The sequence below is a fragment of the Melitaea cinxia genome, chromosome 19, assembly GCF_905220565.1.
Source record: "Melitaea cinxia chromosome 19, ilMelCinx1.1, whole genome shotgun sequence".
In the NCBI taxonomy this organism is placed as follows: domain Eukaryota; kingdom Metazoa; phylum Arthropoda; class Insecta; order Lepidoptera; family Nymphalidae; genus Melitaea; species Melitaea cinxia.
The window spans coordinates 7524492-7538178 of record NC_059412.1 but is presented as its reverse complement, the minus strand read 5'-3'; the positions used below and the strand labels follow the sequence as shown (position 1 = coordinate 7538178).

Sequence of the window (13687 nt, the reverse complement as noted above, 5' to 3'; positions counted from 1 at the left end):
TTTTTCTGTTCATCATGTAGACCTTCAAAACCTGATCATGTTTCGCTAAAAAACCACTCTTCCATCGTTAATACTATCCGAGATTGACAAAGTTTGTATGGCCGCCATTTTAAATCCGCCGTTTTGAATTTTTATTTTATTCATCGGTAGACCTTCGTGTCCTGATTATCTCTTCTTAAGAAATTACTCTTCCAACTTGTATACTTTCCGAGATAGACACCATTAAAGTTTGTATGGCGGCCATCTTTTTTCGCCATTTTGAATTTTTTTTCAGCTCACTGGCAATTAGACGAGGTTTTGAATGACATTTGGTCGAGCACCCCCCACCTATCTCCAATACCCAAAGCGTGCTCTTCATTCGTCTTCGAAATCCTCAATCATCAGCAATTACCAAAATTTTGTCCGATTTAATTTTTCTCTTCTATGTATACAAAACCATCGGTGAAAAAAAAAAACTTTTCATATAAAATTTTATGGGAGTACATTTTGGGAAAAAGCTCGAAAATTACCCCAAATGCGGCAACATTGTTGATATATCAGGAGGGGTGATCAATCAGTCAGTCAGAGTAGCTATATATACATACATATATATATATATATATATATATATATATATATATATATATATTTAGGAACCAGAAGTAGTAAGGGTTAAAAAAGAAGGCGAGCACACAATGTTTCGTACCACTTATATTATTGACTAAAAGATTACGATAATGATAAACAATTATAATACCGAAGAGAAAACAATTAACCACGAATTGACCACTTAATTAACATTGAGGAGAGTTCGCATTAAATTGAGTATATTGAAATTGTTGCATCAATGATGGACTTGGACTTTGTGTGTGATGTGGGCTAGTACTTGAGATGGATGTCGGACTAGGAGAATTTATGTATAGACATCTATGATAGTGTGGAATATTTCTTTTCTGATAGCTTTCTGTGGTAAGATTTCCCATTTCTCCTTCAAACAAAGTATTATTTATAAGTTTTTTAGCTATAACCCGCTGGCGTTTTTCCATCGCCCTTAATTTCAATGCTATTGATTTACTTAGAAAATCATACCGGTCTTCTTGGGGTGGTAGTGAAGCTGCAGGTCGTTTAAAGTGATCCCTAATAGAAGTTAATACTTCGTTCGTTAGTTTTTCTGGCTCGTTGTTTTTTTTTACCGGGTCTTGATGATCTTGGTCGTTTCGCCGCTGACTCTTGCTGCTGTTCTTGGGATGATGAGTTTTGTGCTATATTTATATTTTCTGGAGTTACTGTATCCGAAGTTTCATTGGCATCCCTGGTATCAGCAATTTCTTAAAACAATAATTTTTGTTATAGTTTCCTAAGTCATCTGAAAAATGGAGAAATATAGCGCAACAATTTGAAGAAAGGTGGAATTTTCCTCATTGCTTAGGTGCGATCGATGGTAAGCACATTGACATAGTTCCACCTGCTGACAGCGGATCGTATTACTATAATTACAAAAAACGACACAGTATGGTGCTTATGGCAATAGTAGAAACTAATTACGAATTTCTGCTGGTTGATTTTGGGACAAATGGCAGAATTTCTGATGGAGGTGTTTTACAGAATACCAAGTTTTTTGAAATGCTCCAAGATAACAAAATGGAACTTCCAGACGCTGAAGTTGTCAAAAACAGCTCAACAAGTCTCCCATATGTATTTGTTGCTGATGGCGCATTCTCTTTAAGAGTTGATATGATAAAACCGTTTCGACAAGCTGACTTGCATTCACGCGAAAGAAAGATATTTAATTATAGATTGTCTCGCGCTAGACATATTGTTGAGAATGCTTTTGGTATTTTAGCATCTAGGTTTCGAATATACCATACTGTAATAAATCTAGAGCCAAAGAATATAGAAAAAATAGTGATGGCAACATGCGTAAAAGCCCCGCAAGTTAATATTGCGATGGAACCTTGTCACAATAACAGCTGCGTGACGTCATCCGTCACACAAAAGTACAGATAGAAAAAAGCACCATAAATGATTAGTTTTGTTATAAAAAAACAATGATTACACTCATAAGTACATAAAAATTATATTGTTGATGTGTAAATATGAAAATATTTCTTAATTAATGTCTGGGTTATGTGGTAAATAATTATCATTACGTAGTATAAAACAAGGTTCCACAACCATCTTGGAACTTAAGAAGCCGACCGATGGCGGGATAGCCATCCAACTGCTGGCTTTGAAATACCACAGGCCGAAGACGGGCAGCAGCGTCTTTGGTGCGACAAAGCCAGTACTGCGGTCACCAACCCGCCTGCCCAGCGTGGTGACTATGGGCAAAACACATGAGTTCACGTTATTTTTGACGTAAACTTGTGGAGGCCTATGTCCAGCAGTGGACTGTATAGGCTGTAATGATGATGATGATGATGATGATGAGTATAAAACAAAGTCACTTCCTGCGTCTGTCTGTCCGTCCAGTATGCTTATATAATATAACCCCGGGCGCAGCCGGGCGGGCCGCTAGTAAATTATAAATAAAACCAGGTTGGCATGTAAAAAATGTATGTTTATTTAAAATCTTAGCCTATTTCTTCAATCCCACTCATATTGTCTTCCGAATCAGAACTACTTTCTATATCAATTGTTTCAGATTCACTGTCGTCTGCCGTATTTATGATAAATAACTCATCAGTTATTCTACCTTTCTGCCAATATTCCTCTTCGAGTCTTTTCACGTGGTTTACTTCCTTTCGCCAGTCATCTGGAGTTATTGATGCCAACGCCTCCAACGTCAGAGATTCGATTCGACTCTCTAACTGCTCCACATTCTTTTCTGACACCCTCATTTTGACTAGGTTCCAGATGTACTCAATAGGGTTGAGGTCGCAGTTGTACGGCGGCAATCTTACGACCTCATGGCCATTGTCAGCTAATAACTTGTCAATTTTATAATTTTTCGGTGGTTTGTGCTGTTTAATTAATAAATATAGTTCTGGTTTTGTACTCTCGCTGGGAAATTCGACGTTGTGAGCTTGTAGCCACTCAACCATCACCTGTTTTCTATTATTCATGTTTGGTGGCTTATTTTCTTCCTTACTGTGATAAGGGGCGTTGTTCATCACAATTATGGAGTTGCGGGGTATATTGGGAAGTAATTTTTCTGTAAGCCACTTTGTAAAATTGTCCGCATTCATTTGGTCGTGATAATCCCCCGTTTTGGTGTCTGCCTTAAAGATTAAGGGACAACACCACTGTGACCCCCTGTTTTTGTTGCCGTTTTTCAAGAATTTTTTTGTGGGAAAAAAAAGAGATATTTCAAAAAATTTTTTTTGTTTTGTTCGTTGTTTATTAAAGATACATAACAAATTTTTTTTAAATTTTCACGCCCCATGGTGGCGCTGGGGAAGCTCCCGCGTCAGGTGCCGTTGCTTCTGCAGTGATTCGCGGCACGCAGCAGAACTGTCTTCAAAGTCGATCTGAAAAAAAATACCGAGTGTTTTCGTTAATAATATGATATTTTGAAGAGAAGGACATAGGGATTTGAAAAAATATTGATTTTTAAAAAATTGGGACGCTATTGAAATTTAAAGTCGATTTTCGAGCAATATTTCTCGTCGAAAAAAGCCTATAATTTATTTATCTATTGAGATATCGAAAAAATCCTATGTACTTCTTTAGATAATCTAGTTTTATTGATGCAGTCCAAATTTGAAGTCGATCGGATAAGAATTGCTCGAGTTCTACTGCGTGCCGCACTCAAAAAAGTGGTTTTGAGAAAAACGCGTTCAAAGTTTGAAGTTCGTTTTTATGCGATAAATTGAAAAAAAAATTCTTACCTAGTCAGCGATTCCGGCACCATATAGCTGGCCTTCAAGAAGCAAATCACGGTCTCTAGCAACTTTTCTCGAATTTGTAGAGGCTCTCCTTGCCTCTTTTGCAGCATCCGTGAGCGAGCGCTCCGCCTGCTCGATCCGTGCTGCGTCGGTTTCAACGCAGAAATTGAAACAATTTGGGCCGATGGTTACCCCCAACGTCTCCAAAACTTTCATGAGGCTTCTCAGGCCATCGTTGAATAATAATACCGAGATATCAGTGGCAATATCGATGATTTTTTTTCCCCCGGACTGACACTTGGGGGCTATTGCCCAAACCGATTTGTTGAAGCTCTCGTTGTTGTTTTGGGTAAAGCCGCCCAAACAACGCTGCAGCAAATCGTCTCTGCTCAAATTTTCATATACTGGCGTAATTGCCTCCAATACTTCCTTAGGAAGAGGCGGCTTATGGCGATATTCAGAAATATTTCCGCTTGCAACCGCTCGCTGCCACGAACATCACGACTCGGCTCCCTTTGGGTAATCGTCATGTTGTGGCTTACTATCTGTGGATATTTTATGCTTGATAGTTGCCCAAATATCCTTCCTCATTTTTTCAACATCATCGCTGTTTCTCCGAATAGCCAAGCCGTAATATGTGCTCAACTCGTCGATCAATTTTCCAGTGAGCTTTCCTCTGCCAGACAATCCTTTTTGTTTTTTCACGATTTCGCGGAGGCGAGTCCCCATGCGTTTTTGGACATGATCGATGCACTCTTTTTTTTATCTCGAAACCATTGTATGGATCGCTATTCGATATGCCCAAAAACGTTTTGGAATCGCCGTCACCAATATAATATTTATATTTTATGCCATAGAGCTCTTCAGACCGTTGAAACATTTCGACAGCTGAGTCGACTTCCATTTTTCCGGAGGAGCCGCTATGGTTCGCCTGGCACTCATCGTCGTGGGTACTTTTCCATTCCCAGTACTCCGCGGTGCCTTCTTTTGCTTCCCAATGCTGGCAAGCTTTGCAATATTTCGATTTCACAACAACGTCGATCACTTTTTTAGTGTACCAGCCGATAAGCGATGTTATGCCGAATAGCGAACTAAAACCGCGCTTTCGCCACGATCCATCGCCTGAAACGATAATTCCGTCCTCCATCCCATTTTCCAACGAAATTCTCTTCTCTTCAAGTGCAGCCTTTTTTTTGCTCACTGCGCTCACAGCTTGAGTGGCAATCGAAATCGAATTTACGATTCGATCGTAGAAGGATTGAAATATGGGGCGCGGTAGGTCCATAAATGCACAAAACTTCATCAGGCCATCCAAACCGACGCCAAGAAGACGCATACTGAACACGATCCGACGATTTATTTCGTATGCATTGTCAATCATAGGACACGAATTAATTTGCACTTTTTCACAATGGCCGCAATCGACCTCGATTTTGAATCCGAGTCCGCGCAAACTTTTTTCAGTGAACTTTATATCGTGATCACACACTTTGCACTTCACTAACGTCGATATAATGTTCAATGCATTAAAGAGGTGTACTATACGATAACCAAAATCGTTAGTAACACCGATCTCTAAATCGTCCGACGATTTTAACTTTTTCGCCGACCTGCTCACATTCTCTGCAGAACGATTTTCAGAGCTATAACGGTTCGGAGGTTTTCGATTCGAAATTTTCGATCGAGACCTCGTCGGATAGCTCCGTTTCGTACCCTTTTTCCCCGCGTACACTTTCTCGTTATTCATTTCGATGTTAAAAGAATAATTTTGAGCGTTCGATATTTGTAAACGAAACGATTCGGAGCGTTTAGATGCGAATAGCGTGGTTTCTATTCGTAAACTGTCGCTGTGACGCTATCCCTATACCTGCCTTGACAATTTCTCAACTATTGCCACCTATATCTTATTTCGAAACGAAATTTATGACCATAGTCGGTTTTTGTGAAGGGAGACAAAAGAATACTAGCCGACCGGTTGAGACCCGCACCTGGCTGAGGCGGCGCGGGACCCCGAGCGTCACGGAGCGCTGCACCGCTCCACAAAACATTCAATATCTCCGAAAATAATTATTTTTTCGACCTGCAACCAACGGCATTCGATTCCTAAATGTATTCTAGATTTTTCTAGATGGTTTTCAAAAAATCGATTTTTTGAAGCTGTCACAGTGGTGTTGTCCCTTAAAAGGGCATTGTCAACAAAGCCAGTTTCGCTTCCCGCGTGAACAATTATCCATCGGCGGCCGGGGCTGTCGTTCCGTCTCACTCCTACATCGGTTGCTGTTTGCCAACATTTTTTTACAGTGCAGTGCGCGTGTATCCACGTTTCGTCGAGATAAATAACGGGTCTTTTGTTAGCGCCAAGCGAGTCATTTTGTTTTATACGGCGTAAATATTTAGCCCTCCACGCTTGTATTTGGGGTCTTTCAATTAGAGCCAGTCTTTTTTGGTAACAGCGTTTAAATTGGTAGCCTAAATAACTTTTAATTATTTTTCTTAATGTAGTTTCACTACCAGTATAATTAAGGTCTACTTTTGCAGCCGCCAAGATTTTGCGCATTGTAGGAATTTCTTTTCTCACCGTATACATTGAATGAATGATATTTCTTAACGCTGTTAGTGAAAATCCGTCGAAATATTCCTTCCTTTGCCTTTTTGCTTTGGTAGGAATTGTTTTCTAATGTTTACGCGAATTTTACTCATTTAATGAAACAACTTTTTTCGGATTTTATCGCGGTTTATTATTAACTTTTGATTCCCGACGTTTCGGATACTTTACAGCAACCATGGTCACGGGAGGACTGAGGTGTCAGACGTCCCAACGTTACAAAGTTATTCGAAACTACCCGACATACATCAATATCTTATTTAAGAAAAGAAAGAAAGAAAGAAAGAAAAGTTCTTTATTGGCCATAATCATTTAAAATTTTAATAATACAATTAAGTTATAAGGCCAACCAGGTCTCTACCTCAGCATTGCTTAGCAGCAAATTGTTACTGCTAAGGCGCTGCTCTTCCGTCAGAGCCTGCATCGGCGACTTCAGACGCCAAACGCCACAAGAACATAATGTGCTTAATAAAAAGAGAATATAAAATAAAAATCAACGAAAGATAGACACGTAAAAAAAAGAAAAAAAAAACTTAATAATGAGAAAAAAATAACAGAAGTAACAATAAAAATATTCCAGAAAAAAAGAAAAGAAATATATAATAATATAACAGTCATACAGCCTGACTAGACTCACACAAAAGATGCTCACTCATATTTAACAGTCAAAGTCAATAATATACTTATAGTAAATAATTAAAGAGATATATATGTAATACATAAAATAAATAATAACATTAAATCAATAAAATAAATAAATAAATAAGAAAACGTATACGGAGTGCAAGCTTCTGTCAAGGCTGTCACCAAAAACGCACACGTCCAGAGCGACAACCCGCTAACGCGAGAAAAAGTCACGTCACTGTCATCAAATAAGAGTTACGACGACATATTTTGTACAAAAAATTTGTTGTATTTTTGCAACGTGGTCGTGACGTGGACAATAGAATTATATATCATGACGTGGCAGTGGTTATAGAGCGTAGTAGGGACCAGTCAAGGAGTGCAAACCCCCCGGAAACCGAGACAAAGTCCGCCCCGGCAAGTCGCGTAGACCCGTAGGTAAGTTAGGTTTTTTGCCAAGTTAATAACTGTACCTTTATAAGACGTTTAAATGTGACTCTGGATTTTAGTTCGCGCATTGGTGGCGGTAAATCGTTCCAGCACCGGGAGGCCGCAAACCTGAACGATCCACGAAAGGCAGCAGTTCTGTGCGCCGGCGTCTCGAAAACACTAGTACAAGCACGCCTGGGGTACCCTCCATGCACCTTAGTCCACGCCAATTTGCCAAATAGATATTGCGGTGTGCCAGTGCTCAGTAAGTCGAACATCATTGTAGACAAGTGCATCCTCCGGCGAGACTCCATGTTCAGTATGTTCCTATTATTTAATACAGGTGTGACATGAGCTCGCGAGGACAAACCAAAGCAATACCGTGCACAAGCATTTTGCACTCGCTGTATGAGTTTTGAAGTTCTAACAAGCAAGCATGGACCATAGACGGTATCACAATAGTTTAACTTAGATAGTATGAGTGACTCGCACAAGGTTAAACTTAGTCTCTCGCTGATATAGGGTCTAATGTTATATAGAAGCTTCAATCTATAAAAGCAGTTACGGGCGCACTCCATAATATGTTTCTCAAAGCGGAGGTCGCCATCGAGCACCAGGCCCAGGCTCTTAACGTTGACCACACGCTCCACCCTTTCCCCACCTATCATTATGTTTATGGGTATGTTATCATACAGAGCAATCTTTTTTCTAGAACCAGTTACGAGGAGCTTGGATTTCTCGGGGTTCAGGACAAGACAGTTTGTTTTGCATCACCTTGAGATTGTCTTTAGGTCGATATTTACCTTATCAATAGCAGAGTCATAATCAACTGGCAAAAACGAATAGCACAGCTGCAGGTCGTCAGCATAGAGATGGTATTTGCAAAAGGTGATACATTCTACTATGTCGGCACTGTACAACGCATAGAGGATCGGCCCCAGTATAGAGCCCTGAAGGACCCCACGACCTACAGACTGAACTCCCGACCGATACCGTGACCCATCAGCCCTAACCAATTCTACATACTGCTGCCTGTTCTGCAGATAACTGTGAAACCATCTTACAGCGTGGAGATCGATACCATAGTATGTTAGCTTAGACAGCAGCAGCGCAGTGTTTATTGAGTCGAATGCACGTGAAAAATCAAGCAATATGAGAAGGCTGACCATCCCCTGATCCTGGGCGGTAAGCAAATTATCGACAATGTCCGACAAGGCAGTTGCCGTGCTGTGTCTCTTACGAAAACCGGATTGTAACGATGGAAGTAGACTATTGCTCTCAATATAATTGGTTAATTGGTCACAGACAATACGCTCTAATACCTTTGACAAGCAAGGTACCAGACTGATGGGCCGCAAATCCTGCACAGAAGTAGGGTCATTAACTTTCGGTATGGGTTTGACCATAGCAGTTTTCCAACCACTTGGGAATTCTCCTTCTGTTATTGAGCGATTAACGATCGCAACTATGGTGCGCAATGTTTGTGGCAGTGTCAGCTGGAGCTTGTCTAATGATATACCATCATGACCCTGAGCATTGGAGTTGATCCTCATTATAGCCTTCAGAACCACCTCCTCACTTACCGGACTAAGAGAGAAAGTGGATGAGGAGTGACGATGATGCACAAAATAAGTAAGATCAGAAAAGTTAGTTTGATTATCACCCGGTACTGTGAGAAAATGGTTATTGATTGCATCAGGATCAGCAAGGGTGAAGGTAAGTCAGCAGTTTTGTTTTTATTAGGTAAAACTGTATGCTTGAGGTTTTTCCACAGCTTTTTGGAGTTACCTATGTTGTTATTGATAAATTTATTAAAGTAACTCTTTTTCTCCTCTTCTATTGCCTTGGTTACTATGCTCTTCATTAGTTTATAGGATTCCTTAGTGTTCTCTGTCTTTTTTATTTTATACTTTTTATGATATTTGTTCCTAATGCGCATCATTGACCTAATAGTTTCGGTAATCCATGGATGGGGGGGATATTTTAATTTCAAGTTTATAATGGGGACATGCATGTCAATTATCTTGATTAAACAGTTGGTAAAAGACTCTACCATCTCGCTGACACTACCACACTGCTCAAGAGATTCCCAATCAGTTGAGCTTTTTCGTTTTTAGTGGTCTTAATGTTCTGTAAGTTGGCTGATACTTTGGCTTTTAATTTTGAATTCTGCTTTTAGAAGGGCATGCGCACCCAGCTCTGGAATATGTTCTACATCAACCAAGCCCACAGGCATGTCAGAGCATATCAAATCTATCAGACTACTGCTACGGGAGGTAAAATGAGTTGGCTGAGTGATTATCTGTTGTAGTGAGAAACAATTCAAAAAATCACGAAATAATCTGAACCTACTGGTATTTGTCTCGAGAAGGTTAATGTTGAAGTCACCCATTAGAATTATTCCGTCATTTCGATGCAGAGCCGCTACGGAATCTGATAAGGCATCTAAAAAGATGCCAGGATCCTGCCAGGGAGGTCTGTACGCTGTACCTATAGTGATGGTTTGGTTTTGTATACGGGTCGTGATCCACATTTGTTCCACCTTGTCAGACGTGGGATATTTACAACAACGGGCATAGATTCCTTTGCGTATGTAGAACCCCACACCTCCACCTCGTCCTCCCTTAATATTGATTGATCTAGGGATGTGTCTCAGAGTGTAGCCCACCAAACTTGGAGCCCTACTCTCTTCACCAGACCTGAGCCAGGTCTCGTTAATAGCCACTATATCCGGTCTAAAATCTGTTATGGCAGCTATAAATTCATCCTGATTGGTCGATAGCGACCCCGCATTCAAAAATCCAACAGCTAGGTTTTTTTTGTTAGTCATTGTTTATAATAATTAGAGACATAAAAAATAAAAGATAGTTTACTGCAATGAACATAGATATATAGGTAACAATGAGAATTATAAACCAGTTGTTATTAGATACCGTAGGTGTGGACTTGAATATTGTGTGTAGCATGCATGTATAGTTAAAGTAGTGAATGTATGAGTTAAATACTGTTTGTGTGCAAGCAAATGTTAAGTAGTGAGTATAATAGTGGGAACTGCTATGAGTATATAGTGTAATAGAGACATTATATGTGTGAGCATCAGCTGAATCTGTTTGAAAAATTCTGTAAATGAACTTAAATACAATGTGTATAAGTAGATACTGTGTTTCATTTCCTATTCTAACTAATCTTTCAATTTTAGGTCGAACAGTTGTCGCCAAACACCCGTGACAAGTCATCTTCCGAGCGAAACTGATGAACGGGGTCTCCATCCATCCGACGTGCAAAGATTCGCCCTCGCTTCGTCCAGCAGTAGCGCCACTTGAGCCGGCCGCACTCCTCGCGCACTCTGTGAAAGAGCACGCGGTTGCGGCGCGTCAGGCGCTCGCTGACGAAGACGCGCGCGCCCCCGTCCGCCGACAGGCCGCGCCGCACGCGCGCCGCCTGCAGCAGCTCGTCCCACAGGCCGCGGCGCGCCAGGCGCACCACAAGGCGGCGCGGGCGGCCCGGCGCCGGCGCAGCGCCCACGCGCTCCGCGAACACCACGTCGCGCGCCTCCAGCGCCACGCCCAGCCGCGCCGCCAGCACGGCCACCTCATGCGTCGCGCTCACGCCCTTGTCCTCGGGCAGGTGCCCGATGTCGAGGTCGGACAGCAGCGCCTCCTGGTCCCGCTCGTTGAGCTCGAGTTTGAGCTCTTCGACCTTGCGCTCAAGTGCGACGACTTCCTCCGCGCTGCCGGCGTCCTGGCGCTTCTCGAGAGCGTTCAGCCTCTCTTCAACGCTACTCATGCGCTCGTTGAGATTCGAGAGAGACATCCGCAGCTGTACCAGCTCCTCCCGAAACTCCCTCATAGCGGCGATGCTTTCTGCGACCTCGCGTCGAAGGTCGACGACGACGGCCGCAGTCTCCACGACGACGTCCTTGGACGTCGCCCCGGGAGAGCTAGAGGGGCTCCCGCTCGCCTCCTCGATCCCCTTCACCGGCGTCTGGCTATTGTCGCCTTTCCGAAAGTTCCGCTTACAAGCGGGGCAGGACCAGTCTCTGCAAACCTGACCCCTGTCCGAAATACCGACACACGCCCTATGGAATTTGTTCGGGCACAGGGAGCAGGTGACGGCACCTGTCGGCGAGAGAAATTTACCGCATCCCCCACAATTAACCATATTTGCACTGGTACTAATTAGTTCCACTATTCCACGATAGATGCGACAAGGCTATAAACTATGATCTGTATAGCAATAAATGCGCAGACGCTCAATTCACAGAGTACCCTCTACTATAATATTATACGAGTGGATATATATTATTATATCGCGAGTTTTCTTTGGGAAAGAACTCACCCAGAGTGTCACCCACAATGCCACAGCGTCACAGGCACACAACACTCACAACCACGCGTTTCAAAGAGGGTAAAAGTACGTATTTTTATTTAAATTGCGAGAATACACAGATATGAACTGTACCGTTTGACGTCTCAAACGTCACTCCATTATTATTTCGATCGATCGATCCAAACTCGCGTTAAGGAACATATAGCTAACTTAAAACATCGTCTTTATACTAAGTCCGCAATCTGTGAACACAGTCTAGACACAGCTAGCCATTATATTAGATTCGATAAACCACAGATCCTCGCAAAAGAACACCGATTCCAACCAAGGATGATCCGTGAGGCTATTGAAATTAAAAAACATCCAAATTTCAATAGAGAATATGGCTGGCAATTACCACCTGCTTGGGACCCCATTATTAATATAATTAAATCAAAAACCAAGCATAATTCACCACAGATTAAAGACTCAATTAGCACATTCTGCGTAGATAGGACTAAATAAGATATTGATGTATGTCGGGTAGTTTCGAATAACTTTGTAACGTTGGGACGTCTGACACCTCAGTCCTCCCGTGACCATGGTTGCTGTAAAGTATCCGAAACGTCGGGAATCAAAAGTTAATAATAAACCGCGATAAAATCCGAAAAAAGTTGTTTCATTAAATTGGTAGGAGTTCTCATTTTGCTGCCACTTGCTGTTGCTGACTCATGCTCTCGTTGTAATTTCGTCACAGTATTTTTTGCAACGCCTGTGGCACAAGCCACCCGTTCCGTGACTTTGGTAGAATTTTGCAAAATATTCAAAATGTCTATTACTAGATGCTTCGACATTAAAATGTCCTCAGTAGTGTCCGAAGCATTTTTTAAGGCACGGTTTATATTTTGGATAACCAACTTAGAGTCCTCTTTCTCTTTTACAAAATAATTGTCCACTTTAATTATCATTTCACGAGCACGACTGTTAATTAATTTCTTACTCATTTTAAAGGGTAACAGGTAACAAAACTAAACAACAAAACTCAACAATAAAACTCAACAATAAAACTTGGATAACACAAACAAAAAGCAATAGGGAGCGTAACCACGTAAGCGCGGGCTGACCTTGCGAACGGTACTGACGGTGCACGTCGGCGTCGACTACGTCACCAAGATGGCCGCCAATCGCAATATCAACTTGCGGGGCTTTTACTGCATAATTATTTAATGAAACACGTAGGAAGTTCTTGTGCGCCCCGGGAATGTTTTTATGAAGAAAATGCTACAAATGGTACCGTTATCACGGAAGGCTATAATACTACCCGTTCGACTATGGTTAACTTACAGCGAAGGCAAGGAAACATTTTAAACTATGCAAAACAGGTGCTAGAGAAATTTACTAATTACTTCGTAAATGAAGGCAGCGTATCGTGGCAAGATAACTTCGTTGCGGCTTAAGTTTATTGTATGTATTCAGTTTGATTAGGTATATCTAATAAAAATAATGGCATTGCTAATAAATGTTTTATTACCTTTACAGCAAATAAGTATTTATATCTGTCTCCTGGATGAACCGTCAAATAAAACAGAATAAAACCAAATTAATAATTTTCGTACAAGTTCGAAAACGTGAGAAAATAACATCAAAATCTGTTGAGCCATTTAGATTACAGCTAGGCTATTCGCGTCGTGTTTTTTCACACTGAGCGAAGTGAACACGAAATGAAATAATAAAAATAACACAAAAAATTAACCTAATAAAATATAATAAAAAAAAAATAATAATAAAAATAACCACATATTGTTAATTACCACACGAACGCACACACACATGTACACGTATACGACCGCCGCCACATTTGTATAAAAAAACTTGTATTTCTTACCTCAATTTGATCAGCTTCATCTATATTGGA

General features: G+C 41.2%; 1 protein-coding gene across 1 annotated transcript; it reads left to right on the top strand.

Annotated features, from left to right (window-relative positions):
- The first annotated feature begins 1031 nt into the window (after window positions 1-1031).
- LOC123662651 lies at window positions 1032-13284 on the top strand. The gene is made up of 2 exons (XM_045597461.1): window positions 1032-1900; window positions 12982-13284. The coding sequence occupies exons 1-2, from the start codon at window positions 1492-1494 to the stop codon at window positions 13227-13229; spliced, it is 657 nt and encodes a 218-aa protein (XP_045453417.1). The 5' UTR covers window positions 1032-1491; the 3' UTR covers window positions 13230-13284.
- The last annotated feature ends 403 nt before the right edge of the window (window positions 13285-13687 follow it).

What these genes read in the sequence shown, in the direction of transcription:
- LOC123662651 (XM_045597461.1), top strand. Translation starts at nt 1,492, where the DNA reads ATGGTGCTTATGGCAATAGTAGAAACTAATTACGAATTTCTGCTGGTT. An exon ending in AATAGTGATGGCAACATGCG is followed by an intron (nt 1,901 to 12,981) that starts TAAAAGCCCCGC and finishes TTGCGGGGCTTT; the next exon opens with TACTGCATAATTATTTAATG.